We start from the raw sequence: 21110 nt of genomic DNA, 5'->3' as shown, positions 1-21110 counted from the left end.
TCAACTTCAGGAGAACCACGACCCACCGCCACCCACAACAGGCTCCCCGCAGAAGCTGGAGCAAGATCACCGCCGACCAGCTCACCACCGTCCTCAGCCAGAACCCTCCCACCAACACAACGGACTCTCCAACCACAGCGCCTGCAACAACGACATCACACCCTCGTAAGACCTCTGCGACTCACTCGCCTCGTTCTTCCACCGCAAGATCGCTGACATACACAACAGTTTCGGCGCGCTGACCACGCACCCAACCACCGAACCAGCGCACCCCACCAGCACCCTCTGCACCTGGACCCCTGTCAGCACCGAAGACACCACCCGCCTGATGAACACCATCCACTCCGGCTCCTCTACCGACCCCTGCCCACACCACATCTTCAACAAAGCTGACTCCATCATCGCACCGCAACTCCGGAACATCATCAACAGCTCCTTCGCATCCGCCACCTTCCCGGAGAGCTGGAAACATGCCGAGCTGAGAGCCCTCCTGAAGAAACCCACCGCGGACCCCACGGACCTGAAGAACTTCCACCCCATCTCGCTCCTCCCCTTTCCAGCCAAAGTCACCGAGAAGACCGTCAACAGACAACTCTCCACCTTCCTCGAGACCAACGGATCCCTCGACCCCTCTCAGTCCAGTTTCCGAGCAAACCACATCACCGAGACCGCCCTCATCGTAGCCACCGACGACATTAGGTCCCTGCTCGACAACGGAGAAACTGCTGCCCTCATCCTCCTGGACCTCTCAGCAGCCTTCGACACCATATGCCACCGCACCCTGATACAGTGCCTCAGCAACACCAGAATCCAAGGAGCGGCCCTGGAGTGGATCATCTCGTTCCTCGACGGAGGAACCCAGAGAGTCCGCCGCCCCCCGTTCCGATCCGCGGCCATCAAAGTCATCTGCGGCGTTCCGCAAGGATCCTCACTCAGCCCCACCCTCTTCAACGTCTACATGAGCCCTCGCGCAGCCATCGCATGCCAACACAACCTCAACATCATCTCCTACGCCGACGACACCCAGCTGATCCTCTCCCTCACCAACGACCCCGCCACCGCCAAACCCAACCTCCAGGAAGGAATGAAAGATGTCGCAGAATGGATGAAGATCAGCCATCTGAAACTGAACTCAGACAAGACGGAAGTCCTCATCCTCGGACCATCCCCCTCCGCCTGGGATGACTCCTGGTGGCCCCCTGCCCTGGGCACCGCACCCAAGCCAACGGACTACGCATGCAACCTGGGCTTCATCCTGGACTCCTCCCTCACGATGACCAAGCAAGTCAACACCGTCTCGTCATCCTGCTTCAACACCCTACGCATGCTCCGCAAGATCTTCCGATGGATCCCCACCGAAACCAGCCATCTGGACAACGGGAACACCCTCTACGCTGGAACCACAGCCAAACTCCAGAAAAGACTCCAGCGCATTCAGAACGCCTCAGCACAACTCGTCCTGGACATCCCTCGCCACAGCCACATCTCTGCCCACCTGAAAGACCTGCACTGGCTCCCCGTCAACAAGAGGATCACGTTCAGACTCCTCACCCACGCACACAAGACTCTCCACGACATGGGTCCGAAGTACCTCAACAGCCGCCTCACATTCTACACACCCACCCGCCAGCTCCGATCCGCCAGCCTCGCCCTCGCCTCCGTCCCACGAATCAGAAGATCCACCGTCGGAGGAAGATCCTTCTCCTACCTGGCAGCCAAGACTTGGAATTCCCTCCCCACTCACCTACGGCTGACCCGGGACCATCTCTCCTTCAGGAAACAACTCAAGACATGGCTGTTCGAGCAGTAGCGACCCCCACCCCTCAGCGCCTTGAGACCCTACGGGTGAGTAGCGCGCTATACAAATTCTGATGATTGATTGATTGATTGGTAGACCTGGACATGAAAAGTTGACTGGTATCCTCCACATATAGGAAACAAACTCATAGTTTGCCAGAGACACTGCATTAAGGGTCTTTCCATGAAAAAAAATAAAAAGTGCCCCAAGGTCTGCTGTGCCACCCCGGCCTGGCAAGCCATCACTCTGTTTTCATTAAAGAGGCTCATCCAAAATGGGGGAGGTCTTCTGGCAAAAATAAAAACACCAGCGTGGTGGGAAACTTTAAATGTTACGGGATGGCCACAGCTGAATTGGCAATAGCAGTGCCTGCAGCACCTGAGCTGTTTGGAAGATTGAATGAAAGAAGGAGAGGTGTGGTGCAGCGGCCAGAGCAACTGACTGCAGAGCACGGGGCTCACAGTTCGATCGCTGGCAGCAGCTCTACTCAGCACCATGTGACTCTGCGCTATAGCTAGCTTAATCTCCCTGACGGCTCTTAAGGGTGATTACTTCGCACTTTACAAATACCAGATTATTATTAGGGTTGAGAACAATATCGTGCCACCAGAATATTGTGTTAAAAATATCCACAACAATATTGCGGTTACATACCTTGTATGTAAACTATCAAAAAATGGAGTCAGAAATACTGTGGAACATATTATCTTACAACGAAAAGGTAAGTATACCAAACAATACAAATATACAAATATTTATATTTTATTTAAATTATTGAAGTACAAAGTTATAATAAAATTGTAATTGAATATATATATATATTAACACCTTAAACAATAAAAGCAATATTTAAACAATTTTAAACAAAATTACATTATAAATATTAGTAATGTAAAAATGTAAATTAACTAACGATTATCAAAAACCAGATATCAAACTCAATAAAAATAACATTCATGAAATAAAACACAAAAAAATTTAAATGAAAAATTACAATTCTTTTTGAAAATAATATAAACATTAAAGACATAAATAATAAACAATGCAAAATAAAATGAATCTTATTTACTATTCTAAGTACAATTAAGGCAAAAGTAGGGAATGTGTTGGACTTTGTGGGGTTTGATTTACTATTCCCATTCCAATGTATGCAAAATACAAATATTAAAAGATATTTTACTTACAAAATATATGTGTTACAAATAAACAAAAAAAATGTAATATAAAAGGTTTATGATACAAAAACAATTCAACAAATATAAGGCAACATAAATACATTAAGATTAAATACACATCCATCCCTACTGCCCAAAAAAGGCAAAACATAGGGGCCTATTAGGATGGCGGACGTCCGCCACCCCCGAGTTGGAGGGACCGTCCGCAGGGGCTGTGGCGTTCCCTCCCTCGGATTTAGGATGTGACCGCCACCCTGGCGGTCACATCCCGTATACTTAACATTGCGGCGGGTGCTGCTTGAAGCAGCACCCGCCGCAAGGTTAAATATGCAAGTATTCCCTTTGCATGCACAAATCGGCAGGCACCGCGCGGTGCCTGCCGCTTTGTGCATGCAAAGGTATGGTACCCCCCATGTGCACCCCCCACCCCCCTTCACCCTGGGGGCCCGCAACGGGCCCCCAAAGAAAAGACCGTATGCCTTTTCGTGACGGCATTGCCGCCGTGGAAAGGCATGTCCCAAGGCTAATCCTAATATGGCTGGCGGTGTCTGATAGACACCGCCACCATATTAGAGCTTTTCCACCGTGGTCTGAAGGCGACCGCGGCGGAAAAGCGGCGGACGGTCTTCCCGTCCGCCGATGACCCCCCAGCCATCCTAATCTGGCGGGGTGTCTTTACAAACACCGCAGCGGTGAATCCGCATCCTCCGGGCCGGCAGTGGCTTCCGCCGGCCCGGAGGATGCGGATTCACCGCAATCATAATCAGCCCCATAGTTTCTAAAATAAATTATAAAAAAAATATTAAAAACATTAATATAGTAATAAAAGAAAACAAATACAATTAAAACTAAAAAAGTGAACCTTAAAAAAGCATTTTATTTAATATACTTATCATTATAATAAAACATTAATTACAACACATTAATCAGCTAACTTATTAACATATGTAATTACCAAGTAAGCATTTAAATAATATAAAATATTAATTTAGAAAAATAATTATAATTGAAATACTTCTCACGCTAATCCGCTATAAACCCAATAACCCACTACTAAATTTTAAATTAGTAATTAAACTACAGAAAAAATTAAATTACACATAAAAAATTCAAACATGCACTTAAATAACTAAAATACCAATTAATTATTTAAATAATTTACATATTAATTTACTAATGATTACTAAATATTACTTAACAATAAAAAATAAAATAAAAAGCAATAATTTATAACAACTTCCCACCTTATTCCCCTAAAAAAACACTATCCACTGCTAAATTATAAATTACTCATTAAAACTTATAAAAAAGACTTAAAATATAATACAGTTATTATTATAATACTAATATCTAAAATAATAAAACTAATTTATATATTCAATTAACGAAAAAGCAATATTTAACACAGCTATAATAAAAAACAATATTATATACAATATTTCAAAAGGATAAATACATAAAAAACAATATTCTTGCCTTCTATATTTTATCTCACAATATTTTTGACTTGACAATGATTTTGATAGAATATTGTTACAGCAATATTGTGTGTATATTCTATTGCCTATAGTTCGATACATATGACTGTGCTTTGTTAGTCCTGGCTTTCTTGGCTGTGTGATAATGTTCCTAACTTGAGGCTGGTCAGGGCTAATCTTCTTCCTTTTGGATACACGTGCTATTTTCTGCTCTTGAGCTTCTGGGATTCAATCTGGGATGCGACAACATTCTCACATGCTTCATTTATAAGCATTCCATTCTACTACTGGAGGGGATTTTCCTAGTTCTTTAGGATCGCCTTCTGTGGGGATAACTTAGGGGCTCATTACAATGGCGGTCGGACATCAGTCTGCCCGCCATAGTGCCAGTGCTGGGCCGCCCGCCAGACGTGGTGCCTGCCACGCAATGCAGGGAAATGCTGGGGGGTACCAAGGGTACCCCCCATTGCAGCAACAACCCCCCTAACAAGGGGGGCCCGCAACGGGCCCCTACACCCAATCCCCACCAGCCTTTCCATGGTGGCTTCGCTGTATGGAAAGGCCTTTTTCAAACCCCATCCAAATTAGATGCATTGTGCCAGCTAGGCACCTCGACCATTTTAGGAGCCCTGCACCGTCCGCCAGGCAATCGGTACGATTGCCTTCGGCCGTGAAGCGGCAGACCTGCTTCATGTCCGCCGCGGTACTCACTGCCTTCCTAATTGGGTGGTGTGTAATGAGCCTAGTAATAGTGGAAGGACTGCCACCGCCGAGATGGCGGTGGCAGTCCTTCCGCCATCCTAATCACCCCCTTAGTTCCTGCTGATAGGTGATTTGACTGCATCAAAGCTAGCTGGTTCCATTTCCTTTAAAGGGTTGTGCATGTCCTATGGGTTCTGTTCTTTTGCTGCTCTCACCTTGGCATGGTCTGTTCCTTCATGGGTGTTGCGTTTCCCATGTCTGAGCCCATACCCTCCTCAGTGCGGCCATGGATCCTTGTGGTCTGGCCCCCACCAGACCACAAGGATCTGTGCAGTTTGTGTTCCAGTGCTCAGTAGGTGGGCCCCAAATGTTCTTTTTGTGATAGTTCCATTGCCTGACTTCTTGTCGGGTCTTGAGGTTTGATAGTTGATTGCTTTCTTTTCCCTTTCATGGATGAATTCAGTATTCTGGAAGCTTGCTGTGTTCCTTTGTTGTCCCTGCTTCCAAGGTCAAACTGTGGCTGTTGGTCCACCATTGGTTCTTCTTGGTGATTTCTAATTTACCTGACTTTGGGTGCTTCACAGAAGATATGCTTCCCTATTTTGCCTGTCTTCTTTTGCTTTGCCTAAAGCCAGTGAGTGATGATGTGTTCTGAGTTGGTGTGGTGTTTCTTCACTACACTTGTTCTCTGGTAAGGACTCAGCATACATCTTTCCTTGGTATTGTTGAGTGGGGTTCTTTGTCAACCAGTCGTATGCCTCCCATCTGTCTTCAATTGGGACAGTGTTCTTGATTCTGGTGGCTTGCAAGCTTTCCTTTAAGCTAAGACGCCACTCCTCCCTATCATTGTCATGTTACTTGTGGGGTTGGAGTTCCAGTGTGCTGTCTGAATCCTTCCTTGGTCCAATTCTACCTCTGTCTGTTGCTGCTTCCTCATGTTTGTTCGAGGTGGCACTTGTTTGCCTTTTCTGGGGATGCAACAGTTCCCCTTTACTGTGTAGCTGCTCACTGCCTGTGGGTGGGACATTTTGGGTTATTCAACCTTGTGTCGTCCAGGTCTCCTCGGTGGCCTCCCCTCACTTAAGTTTTGGGAGAGTGCACTGCCCCAGGTTAGTTCATCATGCTGGACTGTCACATCTATAACACAGATTTTTCTGTTCGTCACTGGGATTATTTTGTGCATAAAAAGTTATTGCTTTCTTAGGGGACGACTTCCGTCTAGGTCTACTAATCTCTGCCCTCCAGGAGCAATGGACAGCAGCTTAGGATTTCAGGGGGCTTGGCTTGCTTTGTATTCACGAGTCCCTTTTTGCTCATACCTTTTGCAATGCCTTCTGACCTGTGGCTAGTTGTGCATTTTAAAGGTGCTTTCTTGTGGCCATTCCCTTAGCAGGTGGGCATGTTTTGTGCTCTTCAGTGTCGCAAACCTTTTCTTTTTTTGCCCTAATATGGTCAGTTTTCACCTGGGTCTCGCCTTCTACCCTCACACTACTCTGTGTCCTTGTTCCCCTCTCTGGTAATGCATAGGGCTCTCTCAGTATATTTTAGCCTTTCAACTTCTTTCCTCTAGTCTGCTGTTCTTTTTGTCATGTTTGAATCCTATGGAAAATGGGGCACAACTTCACTGGGTGCCTTCATTCCCTAGGTTCTACTGCCTTTCTTGAGTATACCCCTCTTCTGGGACCCCCCTCCTCAGTCCTTTACAGAGTCCATCCACGCATTGCATGACTGCTTCATAGGCAGGATAGTGGAGCCCGGGTTTGTGTGACATATGTTGTGCTGCTTCATGGACTGATCCCGCCATGTTTTTGCTCCATTTGAACTTGTTTGTTGGGGTCCCCCGGTCTGCTGAATTTAGGGCTGAAGTTCTTAATGTGGAGCACTGTAGTGCCTTTGTTTTCTTTAATCTTTTTGCAGTTTCTCCATCTCATACGTGGATTGTGCTGTGGGTGCGTAGAGTTTTCCTGTTTTATACATCCTCACATTTTAGGAGTGCGATGCGGAAGGGAGATGAGGTGCTAACGTCCTCATTTCTGCAAGACCTCACAGGGCTTCGCTCTCACCCTCCTTCCCTCAACTTTGCCTCAATGTATTTTTGCTTGGTAGATACAGGGTGTGCAGTGGGCAGGACATTATAGGTGAGAGGATGAGACGGGGTTCCAATCCTAACACATATTTTTCCTTTAATAGGGGCACGTGAAATGCCTGTCTTCAGGGTGAAACTTCATCTCACGTGTTAGGACTGTGACGAGGAAGGCCTGTTTAGTGCAATGAAGACAATTGGTAAACATTCTGGACAGTATGCCGACATGCATCCTAATTCATACCCGTACTGCCCTGCAACACTGAGGTTTACGACTTTACTGTGTAATATGCTATTACCAGGGTAGTACGGCTACCATTCTGCGGATATTTATGCTGTGCGAAAACAATCATTTTAAATATTCATGTCACGGAATGATATCCAACCACCCATACCACTGAAGCATGTTTCAGCATTTGGCAGGGTGAGAAAAGTGGGGAGAGGAGTTGGCCTGAGGGATAGGGCGGTCGACATCGAATCTGGGGAACTGGGCAATGACGCTGAACTTCCTGTGATTCTGGGCAAGTCACTTAATCACCCCGGGCCTCATTTATGAAAAGTGACGCATCGCTGCGTGAAAACAGCGATGCGTCACTTTTCACTGCACCCTCCTTGCGAGACCAATGATGCGTCATATTTACAGTATGACGCATCATGGCGCAAGGAGTTACAGATACGTCAGTATTTCTGACGTATCTGTATGGCGCAAAAGTGACGCATTGCTGGAGTGTGTCACAAAAGTGACGCAACTCCAGCAATGTATCCCTTCACATGGGGCGAGCCCCATGTGAAAGGACCTGCGTCAGTCTTACGCCTGCTGTGCGGCAGGCGTATGAAATAGACGCATTTGTGTCTTAGTAGTGGAACAGTGAAATCTTACAGATTTCACTGCGTCACTTCTATGATCCTGTCTTGCATCAGAACGCCCCCCTACATACATTATACCTGGCGTAGGTATAATGTAGCCCAGGGGTTTACAAAGTGATGCATCTACCTAGATGCGTCACTTTGTAAATATGGTGCAACAAGGCACATTTTTTACGCTGCTGGTGCGTCACAAAAAGTGACGCACCGGCGGCGTAAAAGTGATGCACGGCCTCATAAATGAGGCCCCCGTGCCTAACAAAAATGAATGTGTCCTTGTTATGTTATGTTATGTTATGCATTTTTTATTAGGCGCACAGCTGCTCCAGCGAAGGAGCGTCCTGGCGCCGCCGTTGTGTAATACAACTGGTGCTATGTAAAGCGCTCCGATACCAGATTTGTGTCAAATTCGCGCTATATAAAACTCTGCAAAAAAAAAACAGTGTCTGGTATTTGTAGACAAAACTCTTCCTATAAAAATATGCATGGATGCCAACTAGCCCCATGTCATGCGGGGCTACCTTTAACCAAGCCAAATTGTTCCTTCCCCATTTCAACTGTCGGCCTAAAAGTACCAAAACAGAATTTACAAAAGGTCGCCCTCCTGACACTGGGCCAGCTTGACAGCTATGCACATAATTACTTTTGAGAAAGAATACAGGTTCTGCTTCTCACCTCCAGGAAAACTGAACAAACTGAACAATTATAAAAGATTTGAAATATGTTTGTCAAAAATCTTTAAACCTAAGATAAACATGCCAGTGATTACCATGTCAGTGATGATGTAATTTATGATACTTGGCTAATATTCTGATAGATTTAAGCATTGATTGGGCATCTCATTGTCTAGCTACACTGCTCAATCGGATCTTTTCTCTTTTACCGTTCTTTTTTCTCCCTTTCTCGAATCGCTGCAGCAAAGAAAATGACATTTAGCTGGGGGTTAATTGGACTTAATTTGGTTTGCAGAGCACTTCCAGGATCAGCTCATTTCCTTTCACTGGTGGTGGTATTTCCACTGGGAGTGATATGTTTAGACATGAACAGCTTTCATCGGGATGTGTAGTTAGCAACATATTAGGGGCTGAGCTTTCATGTTGATGTATTTCTGTTGTCAGTGTCTCGATCAGCAATTGTATGGAGTGGATTGCAATCTGAGGCCATTTTCTCTCATTTTTTTAATGATTAGATAATGCAAAAACAAGTCATTTAGGCAAAGGTTCTGTAAGGGATGCACTATGGGAGAGTAGAAAGTGGTTTATTTTGCACGGATTGCTGAGATTGGCTCCTCCAGTCAGAACGCGGGCATTCACTGTTGTTGTTTGCAGGCCTTCTAAGTTCGTTGAAGAAGTGGCGTGAGGCAGACGGGGCCAGACCGGTGTGTCTGTCATTGTGAAAATCGGGGACAGTTGCTCTTACCAGGGCTAGTTAAGACTTCCATTAGAAGGCACTAGCATGAACTGCTACCACTTAGTCCCCTCTTATTGACTGCTCTGACATTAGAAAAGTGAAGAATAACATTTTTTTTCACAGCTGCTGGGACCCACAACGGTAGGAAGCAGTGCAATTCACATGTTACAAGGGCAGATTCTCCACTGACCAGAGGGAATTGAAGGACTGCCAGATGTTCTCTCCTGCCCTCACCACCTACCCGTTGTACCCTCTTTCTGGCCTCTACAGAGCTCAAGGAAGTAGTAGGCAGCATGATGTACTGTGACATCCCCCCACTGGATTGAGGGCAGCAGTGGCGAGTGGTTGCAAGAGGCAAGGGTCTGGTGGCTTAGTGGATTAATGCATCCACTGCAGAAGCCTGTGTTCTACCTCATGGTCACAGGTTCAAATCCTGGAGAGTCGACTCAGCTTTTCATCCATTTGAGGTTGAAAAGTTAGTACCATTGAGTTGTGTAACAATAAACATCTGTTATTCAGCACCTTGAGACCCATGGGCGATTAGTGTGCTTTACAAATACACGTGTTATTTTTTTGTGAAGGGACAGAGTGGTTCTGCGCCATAAATAGCAGCGGTTCTGTGGGACAGGGCAGGTTGCTCACAGCACCTGCTCTCGGCTCGATCAGACAGACCCTGGATCAGCAGGCTGACCGGGGAGAGATGGGAGGTGAAGAAGAGTGACTTTACACCAGGTAGTTACTCAATAGATTTCGAGTATCGGAACCATGAAAGCCTAGAAGGCGCTGAGGGACGCTGCTAGTTCGGAAGGCATTGTTTCAGAAAGGTTGGGTGGGGGAATGGGCATTACCATAACTTCCAGGATATTACATTCATTACCGAGAGCCATACCATGATTGTTCTCTGCGGTCCACGACCCTCTAGACATTTGGTCCATGAATTGCTGTTACTGAGGGATCTGGTCCTAAGGGGGTCTTTAAGGACGACATACACACAACATTTTAAAAGGGTAGAAAACTATCAAGAAATGCTTCCCACTATTGTCCTCAATGATGTACTTTGAACACTCCTACATCGAGCTCTGTCTGCTGAGGCTTTTTCGCCGACTGCCCAAACAGAAGGTTGGAAACAGGTTTATTGATCTCACCTTGGTCCTGGCCACGCGGAGGATAGCAATGGCCTGGAAGTCTTCTGATGGGCCTGTGGTGGGAACCTGATGAGGGATATGACTCACTGGGCTGGGGTGAAGGGATGGGTTCTAACTAGTGAGGAAGTGAAGGGGCTGAGACAGTGCCCCATTGCGGAATAATGGATGGAGGTCCTGAATGCCTGGGATCGTAGTGGCACTGAGCAGAGTCGAGGTGGGATCTAGAGAGATGGGGAGCACTCACCTGCAGCTGGGGTGACTAGTGTGAGGGAAGACCCCTGCTGAGGAACCTGAGAAAGGGGGAGAAACTGGAACAGTAACTTAGTGGCCTCTGCATCTATATGGGGTGTGAGTAGCATTCACTCCACTATGGCCCCCACACTCAAACATGTTCAGGATGGGACAGCTGCCGGGCCAGCGGCTTGATAGGGAGGGACCCCAGACCCTCGTCCGCCCCATACACCGAGTTTACCCAGATCATGCCTAGATTATTGAATCCTTGGTCCACCCTGCACAAGTTAGTTGACAGTTGACTTTGTTATGTATCATACAGGAGGCATTCCCTCAGAAGCTCCTTCCCAAACTGGGTTAGATCCTTTTGAAAATCATAAATACATCAAGATTAGATAATGCATTGCATTGACACAATCTCCAACGGTTACACTACAGACAATGAGCTCTGCTTTTACTCTATGCACTGTGTTTGTTGTAGATCCTCGGCAATAGGTGTTAGAAAGAATGGTTGTATACAAGTTAACTTGAACATGTCTCTTATTGGTGTATTGTGTTGTACTCAAATGGCGACATGTGCAATGCTGCAATTGTATTTATCTGACTGCTATTACATCAAATGTCAATAAAAATATGGTTTTAAAAAACAAATGATGTACTTGGAACACCATGGTGGAAAATACTTGTTCACACACTGCCCACAGGCCAATGACACTTAAAAGGTCAGCAGGAAACAGGGTACTTGAACATCAAAATTGATTGAATTGCAATCTATAGAATCAAATCACTTTAATGAAAATATATATATACATACTCGGAGAGCATACAGCCACCACCCATCTCTTTCTGAGAAACGATTCTCTTTTTCTTTAGAAGAACTCTATCGGGAAAAATGTGCACACATTTAGGGCTTGTTAGTCTGGTAAACATCAGATGCAATAGACATAATATTATTTGACATTCTTTAGGTAAACATCACACCCATCATTAAAAGTGCAAACCAATATATTTTTGTTAACTGTTTTGCATGCTGAAAAACACAAGGGGCTCGATTCACAAAAGTAATCTGAGACAAAATCCTAACTTTACGACTTTCGGTATTCACAAAAGTTAGGATTCCTAACTTTACTACTACTAAATGCCTTTTGTGAATACTGAAAGTCATAAAGTTAGGAATTTTCTCAGTTTAATAGTAGTACAGTTAGGAGTCCTCACTTTAAATGCCTTTTGTGATTACCGAAAGTCATAAAGTTAGGATTTTTCTCAGTATAGTAGTAATAAAGTTAGGAATCCTAACTTTACTACTACTAAATGCCTTTTGTGAATACTGAAATTCGTAAAGTTAGGATTTTGTCTCAGATTACTTAATGACTCGGGCCCAAGGTATGTAAGTGCATTCATTTTTAGACAACAGCTGTGTGCAAAGTGGAACAGTATGTGCTCAAGGGGCTGCCACACAGAGAAAATATAGTGTTTAAATACATATGGACAGTAAGGGGATAATCCTTAGCAGACATGTTTTCTACAGTATTCAGGCGCAGTAAATGGGTTTTGGACATTGAGGTGTACATGATCATAGGAATCCAGGCAATTTAATTCCTACTAGGTAATGAAATTATTACTTAGAATGAATCCTTACAATTAACTAGTTCTAAGATGCAACTGCATTTAACTGAAAACTACTACTCGTCAGCAGTTCAGCAACTGGATTCTTGCAGCAACCACAGGGGACTGGTCACATTCCCCTAATAAATGCATTCGCAGATTTGTAGTCGGACCCAGCGCCCCTCACTTGTGAGAGAGCATAAATACCACCTATACATTCAAGCATTACTAATGATAAAAGCTGCCTTGAGTTTCAGACATAAAACTGTACTTAAAAAGTGGCACGCAGACATTTGGTGCTGGAAAAGAGGGCCTGGTCAGATACTTACCATTTAATGAGATTTAGATTTGACCTCACTATAGAATGTAGATTTAATTTGTAAAATGTGTTTTGAACTTGTAAAGTAGCATGTATTTGTACTGAATTAACACACATTTTAAAGCTTAGAATAGCTGAAATACAGCACACAATTCTGTAACCGGATTGATATCTTATAAATAAATGAAGAGTCAGAGAAACTTAATTTCTGCTTGGAAAATAAATCCCTTTAAAACTACTCACAACTCTCATTATTAACTAAAATATTTATTTGCATTTGATATGCTCATGTTTATGTAGATGTCCTCTTGGTCATAGCTCGGTGGAAAAGATCCGTCGACTTGAGCGGAAAACAAGGGTAATGGTACTTTTGTAAGGAGAGATTACTGTGGGATTTTCGTTCAATCGCTCACATATTTAATATCTTTTGTATACAGAAGATTAATGCATTGTGCGGTTCAGTAGGGTTTTATGTTATGTTTTAGCAGGTCTCCTGGAATCAGACTGGGGTCTTGGAAATGTGACGTTCCTCGTGAATGCCTTTCATGCCGAATCACGTGTAGAAAGCATTTGTATTAAAGCACGTTTAAACTAATTGAAGAAATATAACTGTACTATGTTTAGAAATGAAAACATGGGACTCTGAGAACTAATGTGGGCAATGTACATTACACAAATCCATAAAACTATAGTGATTTTGAGAAAGTGCAAATACCTGAAAGCATTTGTAATAAGCCACAGTAACAAAGAATTAGAGAAATAGAACTGTAATGTGCTTAGAAATGAAGTCAATGTGCAACATTTGTATTATATGAATACATAAAGTTATTGGGTTATTGTATAAGTAAAAAACATGTTTTGTTATGGACATAAGGAAAGAAAATTGTATGTAGTTGAATGTTTGGAACGATGAATGTGTATGTGTTATGTATGTTTGAAGATGAGGTAATAGGTCTTTTTATATAAAACAACATTTCTGTTTTCTTTGAGACCTGTGTTTTTTTAAACACTCAGGATGCACAGCCTGACTATGAAGCATTAATGTTCTGTATACAAAAGATATTCATCATATAAGCATATTCTTGTCATAGAAAAATAAAGAATATGAATGAAGGTTTCTCTGCGAGGTACATATGCATATATTTGTGAACAACCTTTACAATGCAACTTTTACAACGTAGTGCCTTTACAACGCAGTATTTACAATGCAAACCATTACAACGAATTGCGCTGGGGGGCGCTCTAGGATAGGGAATAGATTTAATTTACTATCCAACACCTTCCCTACTATCCACGGGGACTGGAGTTGGAATAGTAAATTAAACTATTCACTATCCAGCACCCCAAAGCGCTATGCGTTGTAAAGGCATGCGTTGTAAAAACTGCATTGTAAAGGCATGCGTGGTAAAAACTGCGTTGTAAAGGCATGTAATGTCATACATCCGCATATATTTTCTTTGCGATGTATCAACAGAATTTGAATTGAAAGGTTGGTAGGGGTTGTTGTTTCTACTGATAGTTTTCCCTGCCCCAGTAACCCTATTTAAGCAGGAGGCCCCTTGTTTCTGAAATTCAGAACATACTGGTTACAGCAAAAAATGCCTGCCCCCAGAAAAATCGAAGTGCCCCCTTTAAAATCCCCCAGACCTCCCGCAGGATGTGAGTAGGGAAAACAAATGATTTAAATAACAACCTTTCAAACTATGCATTTAAACTTCACCAAGAGAATTATTTTTCATTTTGTTTTTTTTTGTGCTCAGCTCCTTAGATTAGGCTCACAGACATACAGTGAGCTCAATTTACAAAAGGTATTTTCTGTCACAAACATATCGGTATTGCACAAAATATCTCCATTTGCACCTGCCAGAAATGTATCGAAGGATTCCTGGCATACCTGAATGGTTTTATTACTATACATTTCTCCACTATGGTTTTGGAGCTGCTCCAAATAGTAAATCCCACACAAGGGGTTTAAAGTGGTTCTTCAAAGGAGTGGTTAGCCTTATACTTTGGGAATGCACACTAATATACTGGTGTGTGGGCATTTCTTGTCTCTGATCTGACAATTTCCCTCCCTGGGAAGCATTGAAAATGTACTACAGTGAAAGGGTGGAACGCTGACACTGCCCATTTTCTCCTTTTCGAGCCTGCATCTGCTTGCAGCAACGCCTCGCCAGACCCGCTTCGCGGGGCAGTTTCTTCTGACCGGCAGGGCTGCGAGCACCAGCAGGGACTCCGAGGACCAGGAGTCCCTGCGCGCCCTATTTGGACCAGCTGGGCTGCTCTCCCTGCCGGCCCCGCCCGCCCGCCAACAGTGTTAAAGGGCTGCTTTTCCAGAAAGCGAGTGGGTTTCTCATCTGGACGCTGAACGCTGACACTGCCCATTTTCTCCTTTTCGAGCCTGCATCTGCTTGCAGCAACGCCTCGCCGGACCCGCTTTGCGGGTCCCGCAGCGCGGTTCAAACCGCGGAAGCACCATCTTCAAGGGGGCAGTTTCTTCTGACCGGCAGGGCTGCGAGCACCAGCAGGGACTCCGAGGACCAGGAGTCCCTGCGCGCCCTATTTCGACCAGCTGGGCTGCTCTCCCTGCCGGCCCCGCCCGCCCGCCCACAGTGTTAAAGGGCTGCTTTTCCAGAAAGCGAGTGGGTTTCTCATCTGGACGCTGAACGCTGACACTGCCCATTTTCTCCTTTTCGAGCCTGCATCTGCTTGCAGCAACGCCTCGCCGGACCCGCTTTGCGGGTCCCGCAGCGCGGTTCAAACCGTGGAAGCACCATCTTCAAGGGGGCAGTTTCTTCTGACCGGCAGGGCTGCGAGCACCAGCAGGGACTCCGAGGACCAGGAGTCCCTGCGCGCCCTATTTCGACCAGCTGGGCTGCTCTCCCTGCCGGCCCCGCCCACCCGCCCACAGTGTTAAAGGGCTGCTTTTCCAGAAAGCGAGTGGGTTTCTCATCTGGACGCTGAACGCTGACACTGCCCATTTTCTCCTTTTCGAGCCTGCATCTGCTTGCAGCAACGCCTCGCCGGACCCGCTTTGCGGGTCCCGCAGCGCGGTTCAAACCGCGGAAGCACCATCTTCAAGGGGTCAGTTTCTTCTGACCGGCAGGGCTGCGAGCACCAGCAGGGACTCCGAGGACCAGGAGTCCGTGCGCGCCCTATTTCGACCAGCTGGGCTGCTCTCCCTGCCGGCCCCGCCCACCCGCCTATCACAACTATTGTTATTTAAAGGTATACGAGATCCCGCTGCGCGGGAGCGCGCGGGAGAGCGCCGGGAGAAGCCCGGTACAAGGGCGGGACCGTCTGTGGCCGTCTGTGGTCGGACGAGGTTGGGTTGGGCTCGGACCCCTGCCAAAATCTCCACCAGATCCAACTTTACTCTACCTGTGCGGGTCCTAAAGGTATATCGACACTGTTAGTCACTACAAGGGAGGGTGACACATAGCATTAAAAGCACTGAGGAACAACTTAATTAATTACACTGAAATCCATCATGCCATTGAGATCAGGGAAAGAACATTTAGTGCAGCTACAAACACCAAAGGGTGTAGTCTCTGGTCCCCTAGATGCCTTCATCACCAGAGCCACTGGGATCTTGGAAAAAGAAATAGAAATGGTGGAAAAAAGGCTGTCCCTAGACCTAGTCACTGGAAAGCGCTCCTCAATGGGTGGATTAGCTTTAGCCAAAAGCCCTGCCCCCCATGCAGCATTTAACTGCATTTCTTCCATCGAGACAGAGGCAATAGTCCATGTGGATGGAGAGGGGGTGACTCTACCCCCACCCCCAGATACCAGGGCCCAGAAACTTAACGCTAACCAGACAAGTGATGGGGACGATAGTCAGAACATCGGGGTTGATGAACATAGCTTGGTTGATTCACCCCAATCTACTGATCCTACACCACTTAATTTGACCGAGTCGATTCTAACGAGCCCGAAACCGATATCCCGAAAGAGAAAACATGCCACGAGTCCACAGGGGGAGAAAGATCAAAAACAGCCCAAATTGAATGACACTCATAGTGTGATTATACCAGCTTTACAACCATCCCATGGTTTCCCACATGTGTATTGCCCATCATTCGCTCCCCTGGGGTCATCTAATCCTTGTCCAACATGCCTCAATAGTGACGACATTCTGTTGGTCAAAATTGAGGCTATGCTAAAAACCATTTTGCTTCCGGTTTTGGAGAGAACAAGGCTAATGACCGCCAAAATCGATGCACTGGAAACTGTAGTAAATACCAATTTGGGCATACTGCAAAAACTATCTACGCCTAGTCCTGTGGTGGGGGCTCGTAATTCGACACTGGGCATAAAAGAAATAGTTAGTAATCCCTCAGTGATCCAGGTAACTAAGCCCGTACCATCAGGGGTAGCTATTAACAAACTGATAGCAGGGGCAAGGTCCGTTGTCACATCTACCACCGCTAGTGGAGGTTCCCCAATTAACTTACCAAGGAAAAAATACCCACCCAAACCTAACTTAGGTAAAGCGAACCAGTCTATGTCAAAAGGCATGATAAAACAATCTAATAGTACCCCAGCCCAATCACCTAGTAGGGGAAAAACAATCTACAATCCTCTAGGACACAGCTTGTGGGTAAACAAAAGATGTGCCCCCCACCCCGAGTAAATCTTCCCCCAGAAGCGACCAAATATACCATAGTTTTAACTGGTGTAGCTCCCTTAAGGGACGGTATCAAGGAGTCACAAGGGGAATTGCGTAATAAAGCAATATATTGGTTAAACAGAAACCGACCCGACCACCATCATCCCCAACAGACATTCTCTATGTAAGGACTGGGTGGGTAATGGCACTAAAGATCTGGAAGGGGACTGTATTCTGATCTCATTCAAAGACCCCTGGGTGGTCGATTTTATTCGCCGGAAAGCCAGATTTGCTCGCCAGGGCGATGTTCAATCTTTGGATCTTACTTACTTCTACCCTCATACACATAGTAACTATCCCATGGGCCCAAGTCAGTGGAGAGTGAGAGACGGGAGGTATAAAGGGCCAAGAACATCTCACTTACAACAGTACCCCCTACTCTTCAATCACTTTGGACCCTTGTTCGACCTGGAGCTGGTAGATTGACTGTGTTTACCCAGTACGATGAATAACCCCACCGATGTTAGTGGGGAAGAAGCACAAATCCCACACAAAACTCTAACGACACCTGCACCAGGTAACCAGTTTATGTCAGACAAAAAGGAAGAAATAGTGGCCACGGTAGAGGGGGAAAGCCTGCTAATAAGTAATATAGAAGCAACAGGGGTTAGAAACATGCCAATTTGTACCACCTTAACAAATTCCCCCTCCCCTCCCAATCTAGGTAATAACTCTGCAGAACCCACAACAGCAACATTTAATATTGTGTCCTGGAATGTTGCGGGAGTCAAGGCTCGTATGGATTCTGAGGATTGGCTGGAGTTTATTGATAAATATGACGTTGTGCTACTACAAGAGACTTGGGCAACTGTACCTATACATAAAGCTGGGTTTATACATTTTTCCAAACCTGCTATTAAGAGCAATAAAGGGCGTACATCAGGGGGATTGACAACGTGGGTTAAACAGGCATGGGGATATAAAATTACAGAACTTTATGAGGATAATCCCGACCTATTGGCGATTAGGTTGAGCAAGGAAGGCGGTCAGGATATGCTCATCATTAACATCTACTCTCGTGGCCTCCCTGGTGGTCGATGTCCGTCAATGGTGGATGCCCTGGATAGCCTTTTAGCGGGGTGGAACAAAGGAACCTTAATCCTTCTAGCTGGCGATTTAAATTGTACCTTTGAGCCGCTCTACGTTGCAGGGGACAGCTGGGGGTCCGCAGAGGATGTAACATGGAACATACCGGACCTATTGACCAGTAAACCTGTTAAAGCAACGGAGGCTGCCTTGAACTGGACTGCACTTTGTCTCACCTGGGGGTTAAGGGCAGTAAATGGACGTACTCCTTCTGACCTTGGTGCCAATTTTACTTTTGATAATGGATTGAGAAAAAGCCGCATAGACTATATCCTCTTAAAAATGGAATTTTGGTCACAGATGGTCGATATGGAAGTTGTCCCTCGCCCAGAAAGCGATCATAACCCTTTTTCATTGAAATTAAGGATGTACGGTTTGGTAAGACTGGAAGATCCAGTTCCCATGGGGCAAGGGGTTGTAACCCTATCCAATGATCGCAGGAGATTGAAATGGTCTAACATATCAGGAGATGGATCCCTACAGTCCAATATAGAGAAAGTGGTGATGTTTGCATCAAACAAAATGCTGCCAGAGGACATTGGGAGGGTTACCATAGAACCAAACAAAATCATGGACTTGCACGAACAATGTTTTGCCGAGCTTAAGTTACTCCTCTCTAAACCTTGTCAGAAGGGTGTTGGGCGACCACATGTTATCCGGGCAAAGTGGTACAACGAAGACTGCAGGGAGGCTCACAGTAATCTAGTTGAACAAGTTAAATCTAGGAATATGTGTGCTGTAAAGGAGGCCAGGAAACGGTACAAAAGAGTACAGTGGGAAGCTAAAAGGGCGTGGGAGGATGGTTTTTGGGCTGATCTTCTGGATGCCACTAAGACTAATAACCAGTCTAAGTTTTGGGACATAGTAAAATGGGGGAAGGATGGTGATTCTCGTACTCCAACCAATCATGTGTCCCCAGAAATTTGGATAACCCACTATTCATCCCAATTTAGTTCGGCAGGCATTGACCCTCCTCCCACTTTGGACAAGCTGTATGTAACGCCCACCCGTGAAGAAACGCTGACCTTTACTAATACTGAGGCAGAGTTAGCCCTTGGTTTGACTCAGCGGGGGAAAGCTCCGGGGATGGACCAAATACCAGCCGATCTGTTTAAAACAAATACTGATCTTTGGGTGCCATATATAACTAATATAGCTAACGCTATAGCAAAGGGTGCATGCATCCCTAAAACATGGAAGGGGGCTGAGATTCTTCCTATATACAAAAAAGGAGACAGGTCTAATCCGGGCAATTATCGCCCGATCAGTTTAATTGACTGCCTCCAAAAGGTTATTGCCCGAATGATCCTGGCTAGAGTACAAGGGTGGATGGACTCTGAAAATATACTGTCTCCCCTGCAGGCAGGCTTCAGATCCGGGACAAGCACCATTGATCAGGTGTTCCGATTCTGTATGATCTTCTGGAAGGTGGTTACGCTAGGCGGTGGTACCATTTTTGCCGCATTTATAGACCTGAAGTCAGCCTTCGATCTAGTACCTAGGGGTAAATTGTGGCAGGTATTGAGGGACCTGGGATTACCTGGAGAATTACTAGAGTTGATCATTAGAATGCATGAAGAGAACTACGCAAGGGTAAGGTGGGGAGGACAAGGACAATACACAGACTCTTTCCCGGTAACCCGTGGAGTTCGCCAGGGGTGTGTCCTTGCGCCTACCCTCTTCCTGCTCTTCATAGACCAAGTAGTAAAATTCTTCTTGGCTACCCACACTGATGCCCCATCTCTGGCAGGGACCAAATTCCCCATGCTTATCTTCGCTGACGACACCTTACTCCTATCCAAGACACGGACAGGCTTTCAGCGGGCCTTGAACCGTTTTGAGGAGTTTTGTGTGAAAAATGATCTCCAGGTAAACGTGGGTAAAACCAAGTTCATGGTTTTAACCAGGAATAACTTCGTACGTAGTAACGTACAAATGAGCGGGGTCAACTTGGAACAAGTTGAAACCATGACTTATCTGGGGGTCACCCTGGACCGCCGTTTGTTGTGGAAGGAGCAAACCGCGGCCCAACAGCTAAAATTTGCCCAATTGACCGGCTGTCTCCTGCGTGAGCAGAAGAGATCTATTACCAAACGGGTCGTCCCTGCCATGAAAATTTATGACACTAAAATAAACGCTGCCATACTCTATGGGGCCGACTTATGGGGATTTATGGACCTCTCTAGTCTTTACAGAACCCAGTGCAAATTCCTTCGGAACTTGGTAGGGTTACCTCAATCCTCTCCATCGACACCCCTCTGCCATGATATGGGCTGCCCACCAATTAACGACATGGCAAGATTTAGAGTAGTGGCTCTCTGGAGGCGTTTGTGGACCTCCCAGGATCTCATACTTTTTGCTAAGGAGTTAGCAGAAGTGAGGTCGATGGGGGGTTCTGAAAGAATCCCCTGGCTTCGTTCGGTGAAAAAGAGTTTGCATGATATGGGTTTAAAACATCTGTGGGTATCCCCAGGCACCAACACTTTTCCATCTAAAAAAGAATTCAAAGAATTATTCTGGGCTTCAACACGTAACTCTTTGGTGA

The 21110-nt window shown here is 45.6% G+C and overlaps 1 protein-coding gene across 2 annotated transcripts in view; it reads right to left on the bottom strand.

The window, feature by feature from the left end:
- The window catches only part of STPG4 (sperm-tail PG-rich repeat containing 4), a 349889-nt gene that overhangs the window by 168109 nt on the left and 160670 nt on the right, over window positions 1–21110 (bottom strand). For both annotated transcript variants that reach the window (XM_078647099.1, XM_078647098.1), the window contains exon 3: window positions 11701–11766. In XM_078647099.1, coding sequence (XP_078503225.1) covers window positions 11701–11766 — 66 coding nt within the window. The remainder of the gene's footprint in view (window positions 1–11700; window positions 11767–21110) is intronic.

The sequence above is a fragment of the Lissotriton helveticus genome, chromosome 6 (assembly GCF_964261635.1).
Source record: "Lissotriton helveticus chromosome 6, aLisHel1.1, whole genome shotgun sequence".
Classification (NCBI taxonomy): Eukaryota; Metazoa; Chordata; class Amphibia; order Caudata; family Salamandridae; genus Lissotriton; species Lissotriton helveticus.
Note: the sequence above shows the minus strand (reverse complement) of the source record. Positions and strands in the feature narration are given on the sequence as shown.